Genomic DNA, 24554 nt, shown 5'->3' with positions numbered 1-24554 from the left:
CGAGCAATATAAATAGGCCAACTTTAAAGTGATATGATTTTTTGAGTTCTTGTGTTTCATCTGGATTTGGGACGATTTTGAAGGATCCATCACTCACTTGTACATTGTATCAATACATGCCATATCTGTACACATACTTCAACCACTAGTGGACGTGCAAAAGCTGACAAAAAAACATTTTTAATTTGTATTCATTTCTTTCCAGTGTTTCTAAAATACCTGCAGGTAAACAAAACATGTTAATAATAACATTAACAGTCGGTTCTTTGGACCTTTGAGGAGTTTTATGAGGATGATAAACTGTTGCGTAGCTAATGTTTGTGAACGACCTCCGATGAGAGGTCCGTCAGTCATTAACCCCGACGTTGCACAGTCGATGGCCGAACCAGTTCAAAAGTCTCCTGCCCGTGACGCTGCGAAAGAACAACACAGACGGCTCAGGATTGTATTAAATGACAGTTTATTATAAAGATTACAATCTGTTGCACGGCAGAGCTCTCAAGTTGTCAACGTGTGCTCTTCAGAGTTAAAAAAAAAAGAAAAGAAAAGTAAACTACACACACTCGCACACCACTCACTCTAAAGGTACTACCAAGTGTAAAAATAGGAAGCCAGAAAGTAGAAAGAAACTAATATCGGTGGGTGAAATAGGAAGTGGAAGCTGACTGGTTGTCATGGGAACCTTAGAGATGTGTTTTGCTCAGCAACCCCTTGGCATCGCTGTTATTCACTCCATGAATCATATTTTGAACTGAGTAGTGTGAGTTCAGATTGATTTGTTTTCCAATATTGTCACTATTCAAATTCAAATAAGTTAAAGCGAACATTTCAAAACTATTTGGGCCATTGATGGATTGGAGCTGTATAGGAATGCTGTCAATAAACCTTCGGGAAATTGTTTGTTCAAAATTGAATCTGAATTTTGTTGAATCATCCACAGAAAATGCAACATTACATTATTTCACATTCCTGAACAAGGAAGATAAATCATCACCAAACTAAACTGAGTTTGTGTTTTTGTCTGGCATTATTTCCATAACAAACATAACGAATAAACCAGTGTTTGTATTGTCATTGCTTTGGATCCTCTGTGGGGTCAAAACAAGTCCACTTTTACCAGCTAGTTTCTTTGACAGAGGGGTCGTCGTATGTATTTTGTGTGAACCGAAATACATACGTCTTTACAGAACATCATTAATGACATTTCTTAGAGCCACTTTCATGTGGTCTCGTACTTGACATTTAATATTCTTGGTCTTGCTTTTGTACCGGCGGTCACCGGTGTTGGTCTTATCTCTGTCTTAGTTCAATGTTCTTGGTCTTGTCTTCTAAGGTCAATGGTCTCGTTCTTATCTCTGTCTAAAGCATCCATGTTCCAGGTCGAGCAGGTTATGGTTGAACTACTACTTTTTTTTGGTCTCAGTGTTGATCTTGAGAAGTCTTGTTTCTTGATCTTGTATTGTCTGGGTCTTCTTCTCAGTAGTGTCTTGGACACATCTAAGATGGTCTTGTCTACCCTAACATCACCTGCAGGAGAAAGAAGGATGAGCTGTAGCCCCTCGAAAAATGTTGTGTTGTCAATCGCACCTGATGATTCGTTAGCATGTGTGATCTTGATATGTTGTGCACACTTTCACAACAATAATTCTATTCTTGAAGGAATCATTCTTCCTCAACGTCATCACTCTTAGAAAGAGCTCAGGACTCTGATCCAAGCTCTCCAAGTACACTGCTGGCAGATGTTGCCACATTAACCAAACCTCCACTGGAGACTTCCTGTGTCTTCATAAGGTTGTGTAGCATGTTATGAGATTCTTTCATCGAGTCAAGCAGAGATTATCAGATGCCTGTTCAATCGATTCATCACTGAAGTCGGAGATGACGGTAAATGTTTGCTCAGTAATGTGAACGAGAATAACATCTGGATGAAGATGGTTTCGCTAACAGAATGTTTTTGAAACATCTACTGAACCAAGTGGTAGAAAGTATTCTCTATTCTGACAACTGTAATTGTATCCGTTCATGGCTGCGTTAACCTGTATTCAAAAGTAGCAACATGGCTGCCATAATAGTCAGATCGAAACATTTATTCCACAAAATTACTTTTGAAATCTTTCATCAAAAATCTACTTAAAATACATTTTCTTTCCTTTAAATGGCTTTTACTTTTTTGGGATATTTGTGCTCACTTATACTAAATACTTTTGTGACAACTAACTAACCAGTTTATGTAGAGTAAAGTCCACACAACTGAAGCTCTTTTTCTAGAATTCAAAGTTGAAAAAGTAGTGACTGATTGGTTTACTGTTCTGTGAGATATTGATACATGTTTTTATACATTCAGATGGAATTCTACAATCTTGTGGGATTTTCCGTATAAAAGCATGTGCAGAGTTTAAAGTGCGTTGGGTAGCGAGGCTAGCAGGTTAGCGTTATTGTAGGAATAGAAACAGGCCGATTTGTTATTCAAAGTCGTATTAATAGTATTCATCAAAATATGAATATCACCGGTTAATGTTCGCAACACAATTATTTCCCTGGAATCTCATTGGTCAGTGTATTTCCAGAAGGAATGTCCAGGCGTAGATACAGTACACGGCAACACGGAATCTAGGGGTCGCTAGAGAAGAGGAGGAAGGTCGATGATTCAGTGATAGAAGAAAAGGTATTGTCTGTACAGATGGCTTCAAATATAGCACCATGTACAGTAAGCCCTCAACACGCAGGTTAGAAACCGGAGAGGTTTACAGTCTCTGAGAAACACATGGCACGTCAGCACAACATCACACTCATTGACAAATCATCATGAACCCAAGAAGACTTTGAATTCAACTCATTGTCAAATCATAAAGAACTCAAAGTCATTTTCCAAACTGTCACAAACTTGAAGTCATCACCAGCACGTTATTATTACTTGTAGTTCATAAACTCTAAATGAGCTCAAGAAAGTAAAGAACTTAAAAATAAACACGCATTCTATATGATGATTGTTGATCAGAAAGAAAAGAACATATGCAGAATGACTTCCCTAAAGGGACTGAGAGGAATCCTTTAGTCACATTCTGTTGTTACCGAGACTCTCGCTGGATTGCTAATCGCCCAGCCATGGATGAAAAAAAAATCTCTTTTGTATCATATCAGCTCTTTCATCAAAACCGTTTTACAATTTCATTTTGGTGTTCTTCGGTTGAGCTAATGAGCGTCACTATGACGATAACGATGGCCTAGCATAAACGCTAGTGTAGGCAATTCATGTCAGAACAATAGATACAACATTATTCATTTTGTAAGATAATAATTTTGTAAATTTACAAAAATATGCCAACTTGGAATCAGTGTTTTTAACATTCCAACCCTGGTTTGTGCTTTTATTCTAAAATTTCAAAAATAATTGAATAGAAAGCAAGTGCTGTACTTTTTGCACTTCTATAAACAGTTTTTATATTTTAACAAAAAGCTTCATCTTTTGAGGAATCTTGCAGAACATATCAGTTTCTTAAAATACTGTGCAACAACTGGTGAGAGGTTTGTGCTTTTAGTTCAATAGCCCTTTGTTTAGCTAGCAGCAACAAAGACCCTGTTTACTTATTTCCAGAGAAGAACAATGGACTCAAAAGTGAACGGTAGGTTGTTGGATTTTCTTCCTGATGTGAGGATTAGCAGCTGAAAATCCTCCAACTCTTTCCCGTTCTCTCCTTACTTTCTAGGACTCCATTCCCTCAAGTGCAACAACTCTATTGTCATGGTGAGTGAATAAGTCTTGAAGTGGTTATTCATCACCATGTGTGCACGAATCTGATGGTATTGAAGGACCTTTCGGGTCTCACTTCCTATTCTTAATAAAACCTTCTATCTTGCTTTCATTTACTAACTCCACCTGCTTCATCTTTCAGTTTTTGCAATCAGCAACTCAACCACTTCTTCTTTTCTTTGTCTCCTCCATCTCCATCTTTTCACCCAACTCTTGTTTATTTTAAACCCAATAAGCTATTTCATGTAGCTCATACTTGGGTAATAGTTACAAAATGGGCACTTTAATTTGTAAATCAGTCGTTGTTTAAGAGGTTCTGAATAACTTCTTTAGGATACAAATATTGTTCTTGATGTCTGTAGCATCATCAGGTGTGTTTATAAATAAAATATTTTTTCATCTACCCGTCACCCTCACTCAGCACCAAGCCCTTCTGCTGGATTCAGAGGTGACGCTCTTACCTACACTTCTTCGCACACTTGTAGTTTCTGTGTCAGGACCGCAGACTAAATACAAGAATCAAAAATTGATATATACAATAACAGGTAACAAAATAAGAAAATACATTTGATCAAAGAGCTGATGTGAGAGAGATTACTTCAATCACTTTCCTAGTTGACGGGATGGCCTGTTGTCTGAACCGGAGGTCAGGCGTTATGAGGTCACAGTTCTGGGTGTCTTGAAGGAAGAGGTCAAGTAGAACCATCCAGTAGTTGTCTAAGCGCCCTTTCGATGTTGATTCGATGTCCAAGTCTCGTGACACCCAGTTCCACGTAGTCCTCCTTGGTCAGGGCGGGCAGATGGGATCCCTCGATCTCATGTTCCTGGAAGCGCTGGCGATGTTCGGCGAGGCCCACACTCTCCAGCCAGTCACCGACATCGTACTTATTCCACAAGTTAAGGGGGCGCTGCCTCCATGGACGGAGGGCAAGCAAGGGGCCGCTCAGCACTGGAGAGGGGCACGGAGAGGCATGGGGGGACGGCGAGGGGGAACGGGACCTTGTTCGCGCGCTGGCGCTTCGCATCACGAATCTTACTTCTTTTGGTTCAGAGGGGAGACTGAGACTGGACGACTTCAGGATAGTAAGGCCTCGACCTGAGCTCAGATCTGGCCTTTCAGAGCAGGGAGCAGACGGCGAGGGAAGGCCCATGGATCTATCGGAGGGGGAGGGAGAAGGCGAGGGGCTTCGACGGGTGACAGGATAGCGACTCCCCGGTCGTACGGTGTAACTTGCGCCATACCCTCGCTGGGAGATTGTGTGCAGCTCACCTAGACTGGAGAACAACCTGGAACACAGACGACCATCAGTGAGAGTTAGAGTGAGAGTTATGAAGGATCCAGCAAAGTTACACGAACAGAACATGCTGAGGTTGTAAAACAGAAATCTCATGCACCACAACAGAGTGAGCCCCAGTTCCTTCTGTTCCCCGGAATATAGTCCAGTAAGTGCGGGACGAACATAACAATCCTTACTAAAGACTCTGCAAGTGGAGCCACATGGGTCTGTTACTTTGAAAACATTAAAGTACGAAAAACTGTGATAAACCAGTTTAGTACTAGGAGAAATGTTTGTTGATAAATTCGACCATTACTTATAAGTTTGAAACTTGGTAAACCTATACTTACTATACCAGTATAAGCTTTAGATTTTCTTGGATTTGAATTTTCTGGAATCACAGATTTTAAAAAGGAAAAAATATAATGATATAGGATGAGTGACTACGGTATACTGGCCAATATGGATATGGATACAGAACTACTACAAGTTAAACTACAAGTTAAATTCGTTTTTTTCCCCCTCATTTAAAGGTGTTGCCTTTAAAATGTTGTTGATGTGAAACTGATTTTGACCTAATATCTGGCTAGAAACTTCTCTAAAATGTATTCCTCACGTATTTAGTTTGTTAGTTACAGTGAGCACGATGCGTATTAGTTTGTGGTTAGCTCACAAACACCTTCAAGAAATCACGAGAGATGATTACCGGAGATTAAAACCTACGATTTACTCTCGCCACTCGTCACACATCTGGAACAATACAGACGACAAGAGTCTATTACAACCACCACATGCCACCACTAGTGCCACACATGCTGGCTAAACATTCATAATGTACCTGGCTCCTCCCACAGGTGACCTCCGGCCCGGGTCGAGGGGGCTCGGCTCTTCTCCCAAAGAGTGACTGTCTTTATTAAGTAGCTGCAGCCTGTTGGCTAGATCCAGCCCAGACCCTGCTCGGCCACTGAGCTCCAATGCTGATGCAGAACGATTAGTTAGATCAATGGCAGACCCTGAATTTTGACCTCCCAGTGCTGCTGGACGACCACTGTCGTCTGGGCTGAAGCCCCTTCGATCATCTCCACGGTCATCCCCGCCTCCCCATAGCTTGGATCTCCTTTGGAAAAGATAGCGTGGCTGGCGTCCACTTCCAGTGGGCGAGGTCGACAGCGGAGATGTTGGGGAGGAGGAGGCAGCAGATGGTAGGAGCTCGCTGTCAGAGGATTGCTTCAGCAGAGGGTCTCTAAGGGAAGAGCGTCCCCGACCGATGGGAGATCGTAGGCGGGGTTTGAAGCCTGATGGAGAGGTGGAGGAAGAAGATTGGGATGGATTAACAGCAGGGGGAGAAGAAGGAGAGATTGGGGCCGGAGGGGAGACAAGTGTAATGGAGGGTGGGAGTGAACTGGGAGAAGGGGAGCTATCATGAAGTCGTTCCTCACCTCCTTCTTCCTCATCTAATCGTCGTCCCAATGAGTCGGGACCACTGTCGCCGCCGCTTTCCCCGACACGCCGAGGCAGCAAGGTTAGAGAGGATGGAGGAGGATGGGCATTAGCACTAGCGAAGGCTAACGGGGGAGTCACAAGGCCTATTTTGCGCAGCTCCTCCCTTGTTTCTTCGTCGCTGGATGACAATAATGCTGGGGGGAGTGTAACTGTGTAAGCTCCGCCTTCCTCCTCTGAGCTACCAACTGTGAGACTTCTACGCCTGTCAATCAGAGCAGCGTGACTCTCATTGGCCAGGGCTGCTAAGGGCACAGGCCTCCAACGCTCAGGGGAGGGCGCGGCAGGCGACGTCACTCCACCCTCCGTTTCTGGACGCTCAACCTGTCCATCGGGAAACAGAGGCGGGGTGATGCGCTTGTGTCTCAACTCCGGGCTCGTCTGCGGAGTGGTTCGCTTGGTCCTTTGCTCCGGGCTGGTTTGGGGAGTGGTGCGTTTGGACCGCGGTTCAGGGCTACTCTGAGGGGTGGAGATAGGAGTGCGCTTGTGTCTACCTTCGGGGCTAGCAGCAGGTGTTGGGATGGGGGTGGTCGATGCAGAGGGATGTTTTGATCTCGGTTCAGGACTTGGTGTTCGAGCAGTGAGAGCTCGTTCTCTTGCAGCAAGAGCAAGGGCCAGTGGAGATGAAGGGTCTATGGAGAAATAATAATAAAAAAAACGATTAATATTTGGTTGTACCTTGCATGACTCAAAAACATCTGCTATAACGACAAAACAAGACAATACTGACCAAGAGGTTTTCCTGTCAGAGGATGTAGGAAGGTGTGAGGCGTTGGAGACGGGGACAGTACTGGGGCAGGAGGAGGAAGCTCTCCAAGGTCATCCATAGAGTGACTTTGAGTCAAAAGGGGTGGGACCTGGTTTTCAGACCCAGCTCCCTCCACAGAAAGGAAAAGGGAAGAACGGCGGCCCTGAACCCGTGCACGCTCTGAAAGTACCTGCTGCTGGTATAACTCTGCCCTACTGGGGCTAAGTCCACCGTCTTGCTTTCCATCATGGTCTTTCATTCCAAGTCCTAAGAGAGAGCAAAGAATACGCAGTTGTGAGACCGAGTACAAAGAGAGGAATATGGCATAAATCCTCACCCTGCTCTTCCACAGGAAGTTGTTTCAGTAGTGGTGATTTTCTCCTCTGAGGTTTGCTTGGTGGCAATTGTTGGCCCACGTTAGCATACGGGTTTTCAATCGCTCTTCCTCTGCGGCGGGATACTGGCGAGTGACCGAGGGGGGAGTTGGTGTTGTGCAGAGTCAGTGTTGATGTGTGTGTGGCGGTATGCAGCGTGTGTGTAGAAGCGTGATGTGAGGCGGTGGCATGTGCGTCCTGCTGGAGCGGAGGTGGCGTGTCCTGCAAGATGATCATGGACCTCGCCTTTCTCTGGCGCTCGGCATGGGCATGACTTCTGGCGGAGGAATCTGACAGCTCCTGTAGCCGAGGCTCCGCTCCTGGTTTGAAGCTGGATCGCGTTAGACCGTCCCCTCTGGCGGGGGGAGGTGGAGGGAGGAATGAGGGAGGAGGTCCAGAATCGAGAATGAAGTGCGAGGATGTGGTGGGCGTTGGCGGAGGTGGAGGGGCGGTCTGAGGCGGCGGTGGTATAAAGCTGTCTGTTAGTGAGGAGCTCCTTGGAAAGCGACTTTCATGTATCAGAGCAGAGATTCTGTCGTCATCTGGTGTGCCTACATGGTGATCATGGAGATGTCAAAAGAACATTTGAAATACAGTCAGTTAAGTGAGTTATTGTATTATATTATATATATATATCTTACCAAAGCTTTTGGTTCTAGACATTCCTCTTGGTAGAGCCATAGTGCTTTTTTCTGGAGCTGTTGGAGGAACCAGACCTTGGCGCTCGAACAACGACTGTAATCAGAAATACAAGACAAGTGTGAATATTTCCTTGTTTTAGATTCACTTTTGAATGGGAACAAATCAAATAAACGACTGAAGTCGATTTAAAATTTGATTTCAAACAGCTCTGCTTTCCCATCTTTTGCCCTTCAGTCCAAGAATCCCGCTTCCCTGCAATTGTTGGACATGGCCAAGAATGAACAGCCCACAAACAGTTCAGCCTGGCCCGGCGAGCCTTACATTGATCTCTGCCTGTGTGATCCTCCGACTAGTCGGCCGTTGTTTGACAGTCGCGGCTCTGAAGTCATCAGGTGGTCTGGACCGCAGGATGACCTCGTGTGTGTGTCCTGCCAGCATTTCGTCTAGTTTTTCTGAAATCAAATAGAGCACGGTACAACTTTGAAATGACGGTGAAAGCTAAAAAGAACTGAGGCGCTACACAGAAGAGAAATGGACGCTTTTGAAACATGCAACACATATCCATTAAACATCTCATGCCATGTCTTCAATCATCGTTTCTACCATCATTCAGTTTTTACATTAAAGGAAGGGTAGGACAGTGGTAACCGACCACAGGTCCCTGGATTAATACTGAACCAATTACTGTACATTTGTACTTTTTTTTTTATAAAAATGCACATTTGTAGATTCACGTCACAACATTAATTCCACATAGTTGCTTAATGTGAAAACAAAGCCAACAAATCTGCTCCATGGTGCAGAGTGCAGTTCAACCCCTAGTGAATCAGGCTGTGATTTGACTGCAGGGAGAAAGAGTGGCATGGTCAGAGCCGTGCTGAGTCAGCATCGATTTCCTGGCTTCATTTTCACACCGTGACAGAAAACCTAATCTCTTGGACGATCAGGAAGCCGAGACAAGCTAAAACCAGAGGACCACTGCACATGACGACCACAACACCATCATGTGACTCACCGTAGCGCCTCCTCCTGGCTGCGGACAGATTAAAGGTCAGCGCTTAAGGTGAATGTGTGTGTGTGTGTGTGTGTTTATTTTACCAATGTCCTCTAAGTCAGCGGTCATGGACTTGGATCTGAGCGTCAACGAGGTGCTGGGAGCTCTCTTTGGAGGGGGCGGAGCTGCAACCAATCAGAGGCCGGTCAGCCAACCTTCTGCTGGAACCAGTGAACCAGAAGCAGAACCTTTTTACCTTTCTTCCTGATCAGGTTGGCGTCAGACTTCCGAGAGACGGAAACGACCTTCATCAGCAGGCGACTTCCTCCCTGACGGATCAGCGAGACCACCTGCCGGTGTCCCACCTTGACGACGTCGGTACCGTTCACCTTAAATAAAATCAAATGAAAATGTCATCGACGATCCAAAGATGTGGCTTAAGTAAACAATTACCTCTATAAGAAAATCTCCGGTTCGGAGCCCTGACCTCCAGGCCACGCCCCCCTGGTCCACAGACTCCAGGTACTGGAGAGCGGGAAATGCTGGTGTGGGTGCAAACTCCTCAATGGGTGTCTCAGCTTTAGAATGAAAGAAACAGAAACAGTTACAATAACATTTCTTTTTTTAGCATTTAAAATATCGTTTATAGCAATGATCTAAATAGGACAGCAGGTGGCAGTAGCCTTCTAGAACAGGACCATCAAGAGATATGAGAATCCAGACCAGAGGTGGGGGTTTAAATTCCTTGACTATTTGGGGCCATTTTGCCAAATTACGGATCAAAGGTAAGTATAAATAATGAGTGAGTCTATTCACCACGTTATAAAAAGTTAACAGACAGAAGAACACAGACAACCACATTAGGGCCTTGGCGCTCGTAATGTGTTTATCCGACCAGGAGGGGGCGAATCACTTTAAGAAATAAAGATGGATCTTAATACATTGTATTTATTCTCACAGGATCACAGCTGTAGGGAACCGTGAACCTCCTTCTATATCGATGTCTTTCCTGAAAACAAAGAATGATGGGATACGACGGGACGGAAGAAGTGAAGGCGTCATCTGAGCTCTTGGCTTCCGTTGAAATGTGTATTCTCTCCGTCCAACACCTCCAAACACCCACCACTCCTCCATCATCCGCTTTGCCATTTTTACCTTTAGCTCCTCTGAGGACAAAACCGAATCCTTCGCTCTCTCTCTTCTGCAGCACGGCTGTCTTCTCCTCGATCACATAGTCGCTGAAACTCACACACAGGAATTTATTTGAAATGAAGAGCTACACTGTTTTTATTTGTTACATACATTTGTCTGATCTAGTTGCTCTTGGTGGACTATATACCATCATTTGTCGTCATGTAATCTACCGTCAATCAGGGCCGGGTCGAGGCAGGGGCAAGAGGGGGCCTGGCCCCCTCAAATAAATGTTGTGCCCCCTCAAACTTACATGTAAGTAAGTAAGTAACAGCACAATGCCCCCTCAAGATTTGTGGCTGCCCCCTCATACATGCCTGTCTAGACCCGGCCCTGCCGTCAATACCTTACTGGTAAATCGTGATAAAGGTATTTTTCACCACTGGACAAGCTTATTCACTTCCTGCTGCTGGATTGAACAAAATTTCACTTGTTCCTTAAGATTGAAAAATATATATATTTTTTTTAATATTTTTTTTATAAAGGAACGAAGTTAGATTCCAGCAAAAAAATGATGACAAAGAGTTCCAGCTTCATGTGTGAGACATTTTATCCAGAAATTTGTAGGGAAAAACCGCTACATCTGAGCTGTTAGTGCTAGCTAGCGCTGGTTTGCTGCAGCTGATAGCTTTCGTGTTCTTTACTCTAATACTACTACTTATTTTCTCGAGCTACGATCTCCTGTTTCTCTTTAAAACATTGTTGAAGTCATATTTTACATTATATTGGAATTTGATTATATTGTTTTGTTTTTCTATTATAAAGTTTAAACTTTTTGAAATTGTGTTTTGACTTGAATAAAAAGTACTGTTACAAGTAGTTATTGGTATCGCCCGGTGTTTCGAGTTTTACCTGTAGGAGGTGTAGTTGTCGTAGGATCCAACAGTGTAGTGTCTGAACAGTCTCTTGGTGCGGTCCTCCCTCGTCTCTGAACCAAACAAGACAGTTGACGTGTGAGCCCAGAATTTTTATTGTCAGTTTTTCTGGGTTTTTTTGGCGGTGTTTACCAGTTCTCGGGTCGTATTGTCTCATCTGGACTTCTTCCACACAGTCAGCAGGAAACCAGCCGGTCCTCCCTTTGACGGTGCCTTCCCAGAATCCTCCTTCACCGATGGACAGAACTGGACAGAAGACCGGGACAATTTAAATGTTTTGATTTAGTGAGAGCGCCGCCCTGCAGGACAATGGTTGTAACCACATAGTAACCTTTAACTCTCTCTCCGCGGTGCAGCTGGATTTCTCCTGGTCCTTGAGGGACATGTGAGCGGGTGGCGATGAAGGTGCGACCAGGTACTGCACTGTACAGCCTCCTCTTCCTCATCTGGGGGGTGTGGGGGGGCGAGGGCGGCGGGCTGGTCTCGATGTGACCTCCCCCGCTCGGGCTGCGAAACCAACCTCGTGATTAGGAAGCGTCTGGAAAAAGCTGATCTTAACACGTGCACACCTGAGGCGGCGCGTGTGTCTCCTGAGGGAGTGTGTGTGGGTGTCCAGGTGGGCCTCCAGGCTCTGCAGCGAGGGTCCGGGCGAGGAGGCGGGGCTGTCCAGCGTGTTGTCGCTGATGGAGCGGATCAGGGAACGGGGCGAGGAGAGGCCGTTCCCGGGCGACGTTCGGATCAGGCCCATGCGGCGACGTTTGGTGTAGGACGGCGCTTCTCTGAAGGGAACTACTTAGACGCACACGTGCTCAGAATTAATGTTCAGAAATGTGAAGACAAAACATCATCGTCAATATGAACATCATTCAGACCAAGAACACGATCACCCTGTATCACATTTAGGGAATCTGAACTGAGCGATATACTTGCAAGCTTAGCTAGTTGATAGCTGTACTAGCTACAGTTGTTTAGAATCTGAATTGAGCTATCCTTGCGAGCTTAGCTAGTTGATAGCCTTACTAGCTACAGTTGTTTAGAATCTGAATTGAGCTATCCTTGCAAGCTTAGCTAGTTGATAGCTGTAGTAGCTACAGTTATTTAGAATCTGAACTGAACTATCCTTGCAAGCTTAGCTAGTTAATAGCTGTACTAGCTACAGTTATTTAGAATCTGAACTGAGCTATCCTTGCAAGCTTAGCTAGTTGATAGCTGTAGTAGCAACAGTTATTTAGAATCTGAACTGAACTATCCTTGCAAGCTTAGCTAGTTGATAGCTGTAGTAGCTACAGTTATTTAGAATCTGAACTGAACTATCCTTGCAAGCTTAGCTAGTTGATAGCTGTAGTAGCAACAGTTATTTAGAATCTGAACTGAACTATCCTTGCAAGCTTAGCTAGTTAATAGCTGTACTAGCTACAGTTATTTAGAATCTGAACTGAGCTATCATTGCAAGCTTAGCTAGTTGATAGCTGTACTAGCTACAGTTATTTAGAACTAAAATGTAAAACCCTGTAACACTTGTGTTAATATTTTTAAGGTGAGAATCTAAATCATGTTAATCTCCAGAATAACAAGCCAATAAGTTTTAAAGTTAAATTAAGGACACAACAACGCGACATATTTTTAAATAAATGTAGGTTTAATGTATTTAATGTAGAGATTGTTTTCTGTTACGCGCTGCTGAAGATGAATTCTCCATCTCTGTGGAAAAGTGACATAAGTGTTTAAAAAGTAAGAGGATAATATTAATTTGGATCCGTCTCACATGCGTCTTATATAATAATATAAAAATAATGTGAATGCCTTTAATAACCTCTTGTCCTAGATAGACATTGTTTTCCACGTTTAAAAGGTTTCATAGAAAGACTTTAAGTTCATCAACTCACCAACATCGGAGGTTTTGTGGACCTTGATTATCTCTGCAAGGTCAAAGTTTCCAGCAATAATTGCCACCTAAGTGGGAAAAGATCAAATTATTAAGCAGTTTTTTTTTTTGCTCTTCTCTTCTAAAGTTTTTTTTTTCCTAAGTGGTTCCTGAAATTAAAATGGAACAGTTTCAGTATTTATGAATGTACTCCATGTACTCTATTTAGAACAGTGGCATCTTAAATTAACATTAAAAGGATATATTGAAAATAAAAAAATAAAAAACATTGGTTAATAAAACGCAAATAAACATATTTCTTTACATTCATTTTTCCATTACAGTGTGGTTTTCTTATTGTAGTAAATATATAAAAAATTAAATAGGCATTAAATGTGTATTAAAAACTTGATATCAAATCCGACAGAGATTGTTCAAACTTTGCTAATTTAGGGTCTGTTACCCTAAAAATCTTAAATGAGTCCAGTAATCTAAAAAGTCAGATGGAAAGAAATACAAGAAAAAAAATATGTTTTTAGAGAGAAAAAAACTACTTTTTTCTATATCGAAGTAAAACCAATCATGTCAAATCACAGACATGCTATAGCTAGCATTAGCATTCAATGACAAAAATGGAGGCTATTAATATTCATATTGACTTCTGTTGAGACTTTCTGTTCAGAAGGGACAGTTTTAAAACTACCAATCAATTTAAAAAGAAAAACATTTGCCGTCCAGCTCGACTTTAACACGTCTGGCCTCTCTTAGAATTATGCTGTGTCTCAAATCGCATAGTTCTCTTAGTATACTAGAAGTTAGTATGCATCAGGATAGTGTACATACTAACTAGTACGCAAATTCTCCACAGATAGTATGTCTCAAATCAAACACTGCTGCTACAAACTAACAGGAAATGACGTGACAGCTTCTTCTTCTACTTCTATTTAATGATGTTTCAACCAGCTGTTTGAACGCTATCGACACCTGCTGGCAGCACGTTTTGCAAGTTTTGAAGAAGAAATAAAGAAAAAATATGAGAATCGAAATATTCGCGAGATATTTAAGCTGGTATCAGCACCGAAGACGTGTCATCCTTATACTGCTGCTGAAAATGCACCTGTAAGTATATGAATATATATGGGTATATATATATATGACGTAACTTCCGTTTAAAACGTCACTAAGATGGAGCCGTTTAGGGTGGTTAGTGTCCATCGAACCATACTCAGTTTTGTGAGTACTTTGAGTACGCTAGTATGCGATTTGAGACACAGAGACTAGTGTTCACAGCTCAGTCGCACACAGAGACTTGGAGTAGAGCAGCAGAGACAAGATGAGGTCATGATCACAAAAAGAAGCTCTACTCCAAATCTCTGGAGGATGAAAGAGCCCGTTACACGTTTATTAGCCGCCTCTCATCTGGGCAGCAACATTGTGTGTCTCTGGTTGTGCGTCACTCGCCCCCAATCCTGACGTGGATGCCCATCAACACTAGTGTGTTCACCTGAAAGGCCGTCTGGTTGTTGTAGTTCTTGATGTCCTTGTTGGCTCCTCTGAAGAGCAGCACTCGAGCACAGCTGTCCTGCAGGACTCACAGCAGCTCCCCGTTAGTGTTTCCATCGCATTCGCACAACAACAGCCCGCGGTGGCTCGTGGTTCTCACCTGGTTGTAGAGCGCACACAGATGCAGCGCAGTGTTGCCTGATGCGTTCAGGGCCCCCATGTCGGCCCCGTAGAACAGCAGGTGCTCCAAGTGCTGAACGTTGCCATAGCGACATGCCTGGATCCATCACGCACACACATCATCAGGTGTGTGCTATCTCTGGTAAGTTGTGTGTAGTTGTGTCACTTTGCCTGAAAGTGTTTTTCTATGATTGAGCGACTGTGTGTGGGTGTGTGTGTGTTTGTGTGTGTTTGTGTGTTTCATGCAATTGTGTCTTTCCCAGAATCAGAATCATGTTATTGACATTATTAGTGAAGGGTTTCACCAATTAGCACTTTGCTGTGTATTTGTGCAACATTAAACATAAACTTAAATGTAAATACAAATACAGTTAAACTATTTACACAGTGAAGATTAAGAATTAAAATTGTGTGTTACTATAATTACTATAATTATAATATATTTCTGTGTACGTTTGATGACGTCTACAGGTATGATTGTGTGATTGTAATTGTGAGCATGTTTTACAGTGTGTAACTGGAGTTTTTTTATCATCTGTTTGATCCTGCTTTTAAAAAATGTGTCACTTTTGATTAAAAAACAAAACAAAGGTGCAATGCATTTGTGTGTGTGTTTAACATTATTGTGTGTTTTTCTGTGTGGGTTGAATGTGGGTTTTTTTTGTTTTCAGTTTGCGTGTTTGTGCTGAAGTTTGTGTGTCCATGTCACTGTGATTTTGTGCATGTGTAGGTAAGCGAATACTGTTCTGTACAAAACTGTGTATAACAAATATGAAGTGTGTGTCGGTGTGTGTGCGTGTGTTACCTGGTGAATTTCGTGCCAGCCGTTCTCATCAGTCATTCCTGCAGCCATGACAACAAGAATCCTCTCAGCTGTGTTTTTTCATCAACAATAATTCAATAGAAAAGTAATGGCAAAGTTTTTGGAGCAGTGACGCCATCAACCACACACACACACACACACACACACACGCACAAACACACACACACACACACACACACACACACACACACACACACACACACACACACACACACACACACAGCTATGTTCAGCGTGCATACCTATAGTGGCGTGGTCCTGTAACAGCAGCTCGCAGCAGTAGGGGGCGCCACCCACCATGGCGGAGTGATAAAGGGGGGTGAGACCTCTGCTGTCCTTGTAGTCCGGCGACGCCCCGAGGTCCAGGAGGGTCTGCGATGGAACCAGAACATGAGAGACTTCCCGATGTGTCGCGGAAAGACTCCGGAGACTCTCACGCTGAGGGACGAGCTGTTCCTGCACAGGACGGCCCGGTGCAGCGCCGTGATCCCATCTCTGGTCCGGAAGTCCAGGTGAGCTCCGCCGCTGCGCAGGACCTTGATCAGATCGGAGCTTTCTTCCAGCTGGACGGCCAGGGTGAGGGGACACTCTGAAAACGGACACAACGAGACCCTCACCAGTCCGTTGGTTCACCACAGAGAAGAACGGGACTGAACTCTCACCTCCGCTGTCGGAGTCGTGGAAGTTGGGGTCCAGACCTTTCTCCAACCACTTTGCCACTTTCTCCACGTTCTTCTGGTGGACGTGCTCCATGAAGCGCTTCAGGTTGGCCTGCGATTAAAAAGGTATAGCAGTTATAAGACGCATTTATAGATGTTGCATTTTTTTCTTCTGCTCCTCGTGACTCAAGCAGCGTCAGAACCAGAGCGACTGACCTTGGTGTGCAGCTTGGCCAGTTGTTTGTCGTCAACATAGCTCTGCGTGTAAACTCTCCTCTTGTAACGAAACTGCAGGAAAAGACAGAGAAGTCAGTGCATCGTCGAACCTGCCGGCCCGACGCCTTCACTCGTCCTAACTAGAAGGAGCGTTTCTGCGACAGCTCGGGTGAAGGTACCTCCAGGTATGGGATGGGGGTGATAGGGGGGAGGGGGTACTCCTTCAGCAGCCGCTCCTCATCCAGAAACTTTCCAGCTCGGCCGTTGAACGCCGGCTGGAAGAGACCGTAGTTCAACACATCTGACAGAGACTGAGTGAGCGTCACCAGAACCCTCTGTTTGCTGGTCCAGACCGGTAACTCCGGGTCCAACCGCAAACACTTCTGAAGCAGACATACACACACATATATACATTCAGTGATGCAGGAGTGTCGGGGGGCACGCGCCAGCCGCTGTGTGTTACCGTCTGCTGCAGGTCAGGGATGCCGATGCGGACGACGACGCTGCTTCCAGAGGGAGAGTCGTCCGGGTCGTCGTCCCTGGCAACAGCAGATCCTGTCGGGTTGCCGTTAGTAACCGCCTGTTGCCGTGGGCGATCATGTTTGGTGTCAGCAGCCGGACTCAGAGGCATGTGGCTGTCAAGTTGAGAAAAATGTTTTAGTTTCACAAACATATCCTCTGATGACAATGTGCTGACAAATGATAATACACAAGATTAAACTCTGCTTGAGGGGGAGGGCCTCATCCTTATATATATTCCAAGAAAGACAGTCAAAGTAAAGACAACTATCAAAAACTTTTGCTGCTGTAAGTAATGTGATCCCTGACATGATCCTGGACATGATCCTAGACATGATCCCTGACATGATCCCTGACATGATCACTGACATGATCCCTGACATGATCCCTGACATGATCCTGGACATGATCACTGACATGATCCCTGACATGATCCTGGACATGATCACTGACATGATCCTGGACATGATCACTGACATGATCACTGACATGATCCCTGACATGATCCTGGACATGATCCCTGACATGATCCCTGACATGATCCCTGACATGATCACTGACATGATCCCTGACATGATCCCTGACATGATCCTGGACATGATCACTGACATGATCCCTGACATGATCCTGGACATGATCACTGACATGATCACTGACATGATCCCTGACATGATCCTGGACATGATCCCTGACATGATCCCTGACATGATCCTGGACATGATCCCTGACATGATCCTGGACATGATCCCTGACATGATCCCTGACATGATCCCTGACATGATCCTGGACATGATCCCTGACATGATCCCTGACATGATCCTGGACATGATCCCTGACATGATCCTGGACATGATCCCTGACATGATCCCTGACATGATCCCTGACATGATCCTGGACATGATCCCTGACATGATCCCTGACATGATCCCTGACATGATCCCTGACATGATCCTGGACATGATCCCTGACATGATCCTGGACATGATCCCTGACATGATCCTAGACATGATCCCGGACATGATCCTGGACATGATCCTGGACATGATCCCTGACATGTGGGTAGTTTGTCTGCGTACAAGGATTTACAGATTTGGGGTACACGAATATTATCTTCGCCTTGGTATATAGTCAACAGATCTGCTCGAGGGCTGAGCATGCACGATGCAGATAAACAAGCAGCAAAGCTTTACTAGACGGCTTCGCATGCATTCATAGAACCGAGGTTACATGGGTAAGAGTTTTACATTCAGTAAATCAAGGTCAAACAACCCTGAAGTGCCTTTATCCACCAAGGTGTGAAAAACCATGACATTCTACAGAACCTACTTACATAAATGTAGCAAAATATATTGGAAAAAAACAATCATAGAATGAGAATATAAAATAATGAATATATCCAAAAAAAATGTTATGATTATTTTAGTCCAGGAATGGACAATATGCACGTTTAATAAATGTTTCTCTTCACCCCCAATTTTTATTTTATAGATAAAGAGTCAAACGCAAGCAGAGAAAGGTGAAAATGATATTAAGCCTCATGTGAGAAGTTTCAATAGAAACATTAAAAATGAAACTGTACCGTTTGAGCTAGCTTGTTTATTAGCTGGTGCCAACGTTAGCTATAAACTGAATTTCAGTTTTTAAGGGCAACTAATGTGTTTCTTAAATAGATGTTGGACCTCTATTGTACTCATCAGTCTGTTTGTACAAAACTCTTTTTTCATTTAAATATTTACATTTATTTTCAGTTTGCCCCACCCACTGAAAACAGTCTTCTCTTCTCTAGGGATAAAATCTTGTTTACCATAACCACACCAACTCTGCTGTGATTGGTCAAGCATCGAGCTATCAATCCAGGAAGTCTCCACCTCCAATGGTGGAATACTTGTTTATTTTTAAAGCTACATTATAGACTTAAGACCTAAAAATACAGTTTAAATGGTTGAAAGAACACACTTTTATATACTAATATCTAACATGAAGCTATGAAAAGTTAAAGAAATTATGACTAGAAAATTGACTCAGTATGAAATTAAATGATATACACTCAATAAACCTAATACCATTCGTGTCAACACTGTATATGTTGTTCATTTTTGATTGGAGGATCAACTGAGTCTTCACCATGTAACGGCCTCTTCATCTTTTCTTATCTGCTCCTGTTCAAACTCCTCTTTGAAGTCATGAGGCAGCGTTAATTTGAAGCTGATCACAAGCGCTTTGAATCTTCTGAACATAATCTTTACCCTCCGCTCACTTTGCTTCCTACCACGGGCAGTCATCGTCACACATATATTCAAATAGATGCAGACAGATCTGGTGTGCCACAAGGCTCTGTGCTTGGACCAGTTCATGTGGCCACTTTTGACCTCTCTCTGTCTCTGACCAGATCCAAAACATTTGATCCTGACCTCCTGAGATCTAAACCTCTTGAGAGAGACGTGACTATATGTACAAATCACTTACATAGAATGGTGAGTTATGAGGATATGAGCAAAATATCTCTCTCATTTCTCACTCAAAGAAATCCAAAAGGGAGACAGCGTATTTGTATTGTAATTAAAAATCCAGGACTTTGTGAATAATTCAGAAGTGAAATGAATCACCCGCCCACTCTTGTCTTTCCCAAACAGCGGACATTTTGTTTCTCCACATACAGGTGTGAGTATAAAAGAGTGGTGTAGTCACGTCCACGTCAATAGAGGAATCAAACCTAAGATGGTGAACGTTTCAAATCTGATGATTTTCGCTCAAACTCTCTTCATAATGTTTCGAACTGGATTCAATCCTTCAAACAACTCGGAAATGTGTTGCCTTCGCCAGACTTCCACCTTCTCCGCGGCTAATAATGGCCTCGGGATGTTGCATCATATCCTGTTTTTCAACCCGGAGCAAGATTTGGGCTCGTTCTTCAGTTCAGAAGCTGTTTGGAGATTTACTGAATTAACTGCTGATTGTCACTCAACAAACAAGGGACCTCTTGGTAATTCAAATATTATAATTTTTATATTCAGGTTTCTTATATTTATATACTAGAATGTTGAGATTTTTCACTCTTTATACGAGTTAAATTAAATATAAAACAATTCAAAAACCGATCTATTCTATGATCAGAACCATTTTTATTATCAAGGACATTAATCTATATTAATATTGTCATTCATTCATCTTCACCATCCCATAATGCAGGAAACGCCAAGCTTTTTACATGCCTGTTTACTGACCGACCTTCAGATGAAAAACATAAAAACAAATCATATGGAGTTTGTATTTTATACATTCCCGCTGGTTAATAGACTTTTTTTTTTTAGTAAAATTGACTGAAACGAGCGTCTTCACATGTAAAGAGTCACAGGCTAATGTTAATTCTGAAAATTAATGATCCATCCCAGAAGCAACACTAATAGACTAAGGGACTCAATTATTCCTCGGTTTTGGGGCCAAGACTGAAAAGATGATATTCCATGTTAATCTTTGTATTCTTTTTCTTTGTTAGTTTTCTTTGATCTATGTTCTTTATACTTAAATTTGGATTGTGTCATCTTGTACTTTCTTTTTATTGCACTTTGTTCTTGTTCTTGTTGCTGTATGCTGGAAAAACATTTTCCTGAAGGAGACCTCCAGAGGGATCAAAAAAGTTTATCTATCTATCTAGAAAATAAGATCCTTTAAAAAACACTTTTCAGACATTATTAATCAATAGAATAGAAATGATATCAATGTTTTTTTCTTTCTATGTGGCCAATTGTTAGGAACTACTATCTGTGGGCATCTTCTTCGTAAAAATTACAAAAGAGAAAGGTGTATATTTATATTTATATTTAAAATGAACGTGAAAATACATACAAATTCATTAAAGTAGTTATAGTCAAGCAATTGTTAATTATTTATATTAGTAGGGAAGCTTAAAAAAACACCTGTAAAACAATATTACTATAAGAAGGCCACAAGTTTCTCTCTGAGTTTATCTTCTGACGTTAAGAACTATCACAGACAACTTCACTCCAGGTCAGGTCTGTTGTTGCTTCTGGATAATAGAAATAGTTTGTGATCAGTATTGAAAAAAAATTGTTTTAAATTAAACTTGTGATTTGGATATTTTGTTAAAATTAGGCCTGATTTAAACCATGACATTTTTTCATAGCTGGTTAATCACAGGATTCCCACGATTCGTCATAATAAATCACATTGTTAAACAGAATCCAATAAAACATTCAAATGTAGTGTAAAATACACTTTTATTTCAATGTTATTCTGCCATGTGAACTTAAGTGCCACAACATTTGTTGCGCAAACACACATCATCACTTGTCAGTAACACATATTTAGTTTAAATCTCAATTTAAAAAGAATAATTACATATAATAATCTTAATACTAATAAATCAAAGTGTATTGCGAGAAATACTTTGAGAGAAATTTAAAGATCTACCACCAAAATCCTCAGTTACAATCATAACATTAAAACAATCGTAGAGGCAACAGCAGAAACCTTTGACAAATATCCTTGTTTAGTTAAGTTTAGTTAAAAAAATAAAACACTATTGGCAGACGATGAATACCACTTTAAACATAAAGATTAAAGCACAGCAGGCCAGGTGCATCAAACCCAAAGATGAGGCTTTTAAAAAAACTGCCACAAGTGCAGAAATGCACCTTCAATTGGGAAGTGGGACGTTGTGCTGACAAGGCATGTTCGGAGGTAAATAAAAAAGTATCTTCATCTTCGTGCAATATTTCAATAATTGAATGCTCTCCGCAATGGAGGAATAAATCAACAGATCAAATGTGATAAAAGCGCAGAAATAAAATAGTGATCAACTTCGAGGTTTGAATCCAACAGAAATAACATCTAAAAGGAAAAGACGGAATTGGACGCCGGTCTGCTGTGCAAATGCCTCCTTTGAAACGCAACCTTGGCATTAAATAAAGAACGAAAAAAGATGTTAAAATGTGGGAAGTTAAGATGTGGTCAGTTTATGTTAATCAGGGAAAAATCCATCCACACTTTAAGATCATTCTCAGTTGTCAGTCGTTCAGACCTTCAACTCTGAGACTCCACACCTGTTTCCTTGTGTCCTCTCATTGTGTTTATAAATACTTCAATCCTTTTCACACATTACACCACAATAAATAAACTTGATTATTAGACCTTTTTTTTCTTTTTTCAAACGTGGCTTGTTCTCTTAAAATGCACCAGCGATCTCGCATCTGGTCAACATGCATTAATGGACGATAATAAAGTTAATACTTTCATGCGTTAACTTGCCCAGCTCTAGTAAAAAATAGTACTATTCCATAAACCAAGTTAGTTTGAGAACCAGGAGCCAAATCCAGCCCACTAAGACATCTTGTGTGGCTTGTGAGAGCACGAAAGCTACAAGGAATCTTGGAGTGACCCAAGAAAAACTGCATTTGGAAAGTTCTTGTGTTGAAATAGGAAAGTTTTGGAACTTAAATGCGGAACAAGTTGTTGGAACATCAACATGCTAAACAAGCTGATCCCCGTGTTTTTGTGTCTCCTAATTACAATCACTAATGAATCATCACTTCGTCAAATCCTCTGATTACAATGAGGCAAATTAGCGAGTGGAAGTCGACGTCTAAGAGCTGCTTCCGCGTCAACCCGGGAGATAACTGGGGGGAGGAAGAGGAGTTGTGCGTCGTCATAGAAACTGGAATAGCAGGGAATCCTGTGCTAACCTCACTGTGTCACTTTTGGTGTTTAAAAAAAGCCCCCCTGATCTACATGCTCGCTGTTGCCATGGCGACACAGTTGGGTAATTTTCGCAGCCCCCCCCCCCCTTTGAAGCAGTCCGCCTAACGAGTGACTTTCCCAGCGTCGAGTCCGCTGACACATCTGGGACGAGGATGATGAACAAGAAGACTCGATCAGTCGATTGCCGATACCTATCAGAGGGAGCTGACGGTTCACTGCTAGTTCATGACACCCAGAGTTTGAAATATTTGTCATCCAGATGTTCTCCATCGTCTCCAACCATCATCGCTACTCTAGGAGAAGATTAGAACATCGCTCGGTTCTGTGACGGTGAATCTTTTAATGATGGAGCTGAAATCTTCAGAAAATGTTGCTGAGAACATTTAACACAACTTAAAAATAAAGATACACACACCATGAGCTTCTTGTGCTCTCGTAACCAAGGCAACCATTTGACCGAAGCTACGTTTTCTTGGCTATGATTTACGGGTCATTCGGGGTTTACTGTCTGGAATTAGCCTCCTCACGCAGAGATGGACAGAAGTGGTCCAGCCACAGCTCACGGGACAGGTAGGAGGAGCCACGGCACCTGACCACGGAGGTCTCTAAAATACTAATGTCATCATTGCATTGTCTTCATACATATCACCCATTTCTGTGGGCTAGTAGCCCCTGCTGGGCCTTTCCATCACTGCACACATGACCATGGACAACTCTTCTGCTTGAATGGTTTCAAGAGGAGAACCAAGAAAGAAGTTACCTTTTCAAATATGAAAGATAGTTGATCGATGATGAGCTTATAATCCATGCTTTTGTGTCTTCTCGTTTAGACTATTGTAACAGTTTATTTACTATTGTAACAGATTATTAAGGCAGTTAATACAAAACTCTGCAGCCAGAAATTCTGACCCGCTCTAGTAGAAGAACTCACATTTCTCCGGTCCTTAAAACACTTCACTGGCTGCCAGTTTCTTTCAGGATCAACTTTAAAATTCTTACTTTCAGATCTATTCATGGTCAGGCTCCTCTTCACATCAGTGATCTGATCCAGACTTACACCCCAGCTCGGGCTCTTAGGTCTGCTTTTGATAAAGTCTACTGACTCCTTCAAGAAGCATCTTAAGACGTTATATTTGTGCAGGCTACTGTGTTTGTCCTTATGTTGTAATGACCTTTTAGAGTTTTAAAATGTGTATGTACTTTGAACGATGTATGGCTTTTGATTGTTCAATAATAACTCTTACTTACATTACTACTTACTACTGAATGTATAAGATGAAAACAAAAACTTTATGAAATCTTCAGTAACTGGGTAGTTTTTGTTGGAGACAGACAATAAACAATGAGCTTCCAGCCGTGAGCCATAGAAAAGAGTGATCAGAGCTATCAGTACCGACTAGACTGGTCCATATGAATGTTTGAGTTTAAGGGTATTTGACTAGATTCATGAACATGAAAGTTTATTACAGAGTTATAAAGAGTAGGTGAGAAAACAGCCATTTAAGGAACTGATAAAATCAGTTTAAGTTGAATATGTATTAACCTTTTTTCTACCGTGGACTGGTTAAATGCCAGGATTTTATTCACAGACCGACATTCAGATAGAAAAAGGAAAAATTGGAACCGTCCAAAAGACGTGCAGGATAAATACATTTGACCATAATATTAATTCAGCAAGAGCTCTGGACTGGTCGCAACAGGCTAATCTTATATAATGTTA

The 24554-nt window shown here is 42.4% G+C and overlaps 1 protein-coding gene across 6 annotated transcripts in view; it reads right to left on the bottom strand.

Annotated features, from left to right (window-relative positions):
• Window positions 1–437: 437 nt before the first annotated feature.
• Window positions 438–24554, bottom strand: part of shank3b (SH3 and multiple ankyrin repeat domains 3b) — a 38200-nt gene continuing 14083 nt past the window's right edge. Inside the window, exons 3-27 of one of the 6 annotated variants that reach the window (XM_087786964.1) lie at window positions 17061–17232; window positions 16777–16980; window positions 16598–16669; window positions 16385–16493; window positions 16160–16311; window positions 15965–16094; window positions 15705–15742; window positions 14880–14996; window positions 14721–14798; window positions 13239–13305; window positions 11922–12144; window positions 11684–11859; window positions 11485–11598; window positions 11330–11405; window positions 10442–10524; window positions 9740–9864; window positions 9543–9675; window positions 9391–9471; window positions 9308–9325; window positions 8614–8744; window positions 8292–8385; window positions 7614–8201; window positions 7259–7543; window positions 5867–7160; window positions 438–5038 (exon numbers count right to left, since the gene is read on the bottom strand). In XM_087786964.1, coding sequence (XP_087643090.1) covers window positions 4444–5038; window positions 5867–7160; window positions 7259–7543; window positions 7614–8201; window positions 8292–8385; window positions 8614–8744; window positions 9308–9325; window positions 9391–9471; window positions 9543–9675; window positions 9740–9864; window positions 10442–10524; window positions 11330–11405; window positions 11485–11598; window positions 11684–11859; window positions 11922–12144; window positions 13239–13305; window positions 14721–14798; window positions 14880–14996; window positions 15705–15742; window positions 15965–16094; window positions 16160–16311; window positions 16385–16493; window positions 16598–16669; window positions 16777–16980; window positions 17061–17228 — 5151 coding nt within the window. In that variant the 5' untranslated portion in view covers window positions 17229–17232 and the 3' untranslated portion in view covers window positions 438–4443. The remainder of the gene's footprint in view (window positions 5039–5866; window positions 7161–7258; window positions 7544–7613; window positions 8202–8291; window positions 8386–8613; window positions 8745–9307; window positions 9326–9390; window positions 9472–9542; window positions 9676–9739; window positions 9865–10441; window positions 10525–11329; window positions 11406–11484; window positions 11599–11683; window positions 11860–11921; window positions 12145–13238; window positions 13306–14720; window positions 14799–14879; window positions 14997–15704; window positions 15743–15964; window positions 16095–16159; window positions 16312–16384; window positions 16494–16597; window positions 16670–16776; window positions 16981–17060; window positions 17233–24554) is intronic. The other 5 variants (XM_087786966.1, XM_087786969.1, XM_087786965.1 and 2 more) reach the window with 5 other exon arrangements.

This window comes from Callionymus lyra, chromosome 3 (genome assembly GCF_982586985.1).
Source record: "Callionymus lyra chromosome 3, fCalLyr1.hap1.1, whole genome shotgun sequence".
NCBI classification, from domain to species: Eukaryota; Metazoa; Chordata; class Actinopteri; order Syngnathiformes; family Callionymidae; genus Callionymus; species Callionymus lyra.
The sequence above is the reverse complement of the archived record's forward strand: the minus strand, read 5'-3'. Positions and strand labels throughout refer to the sequence as shown.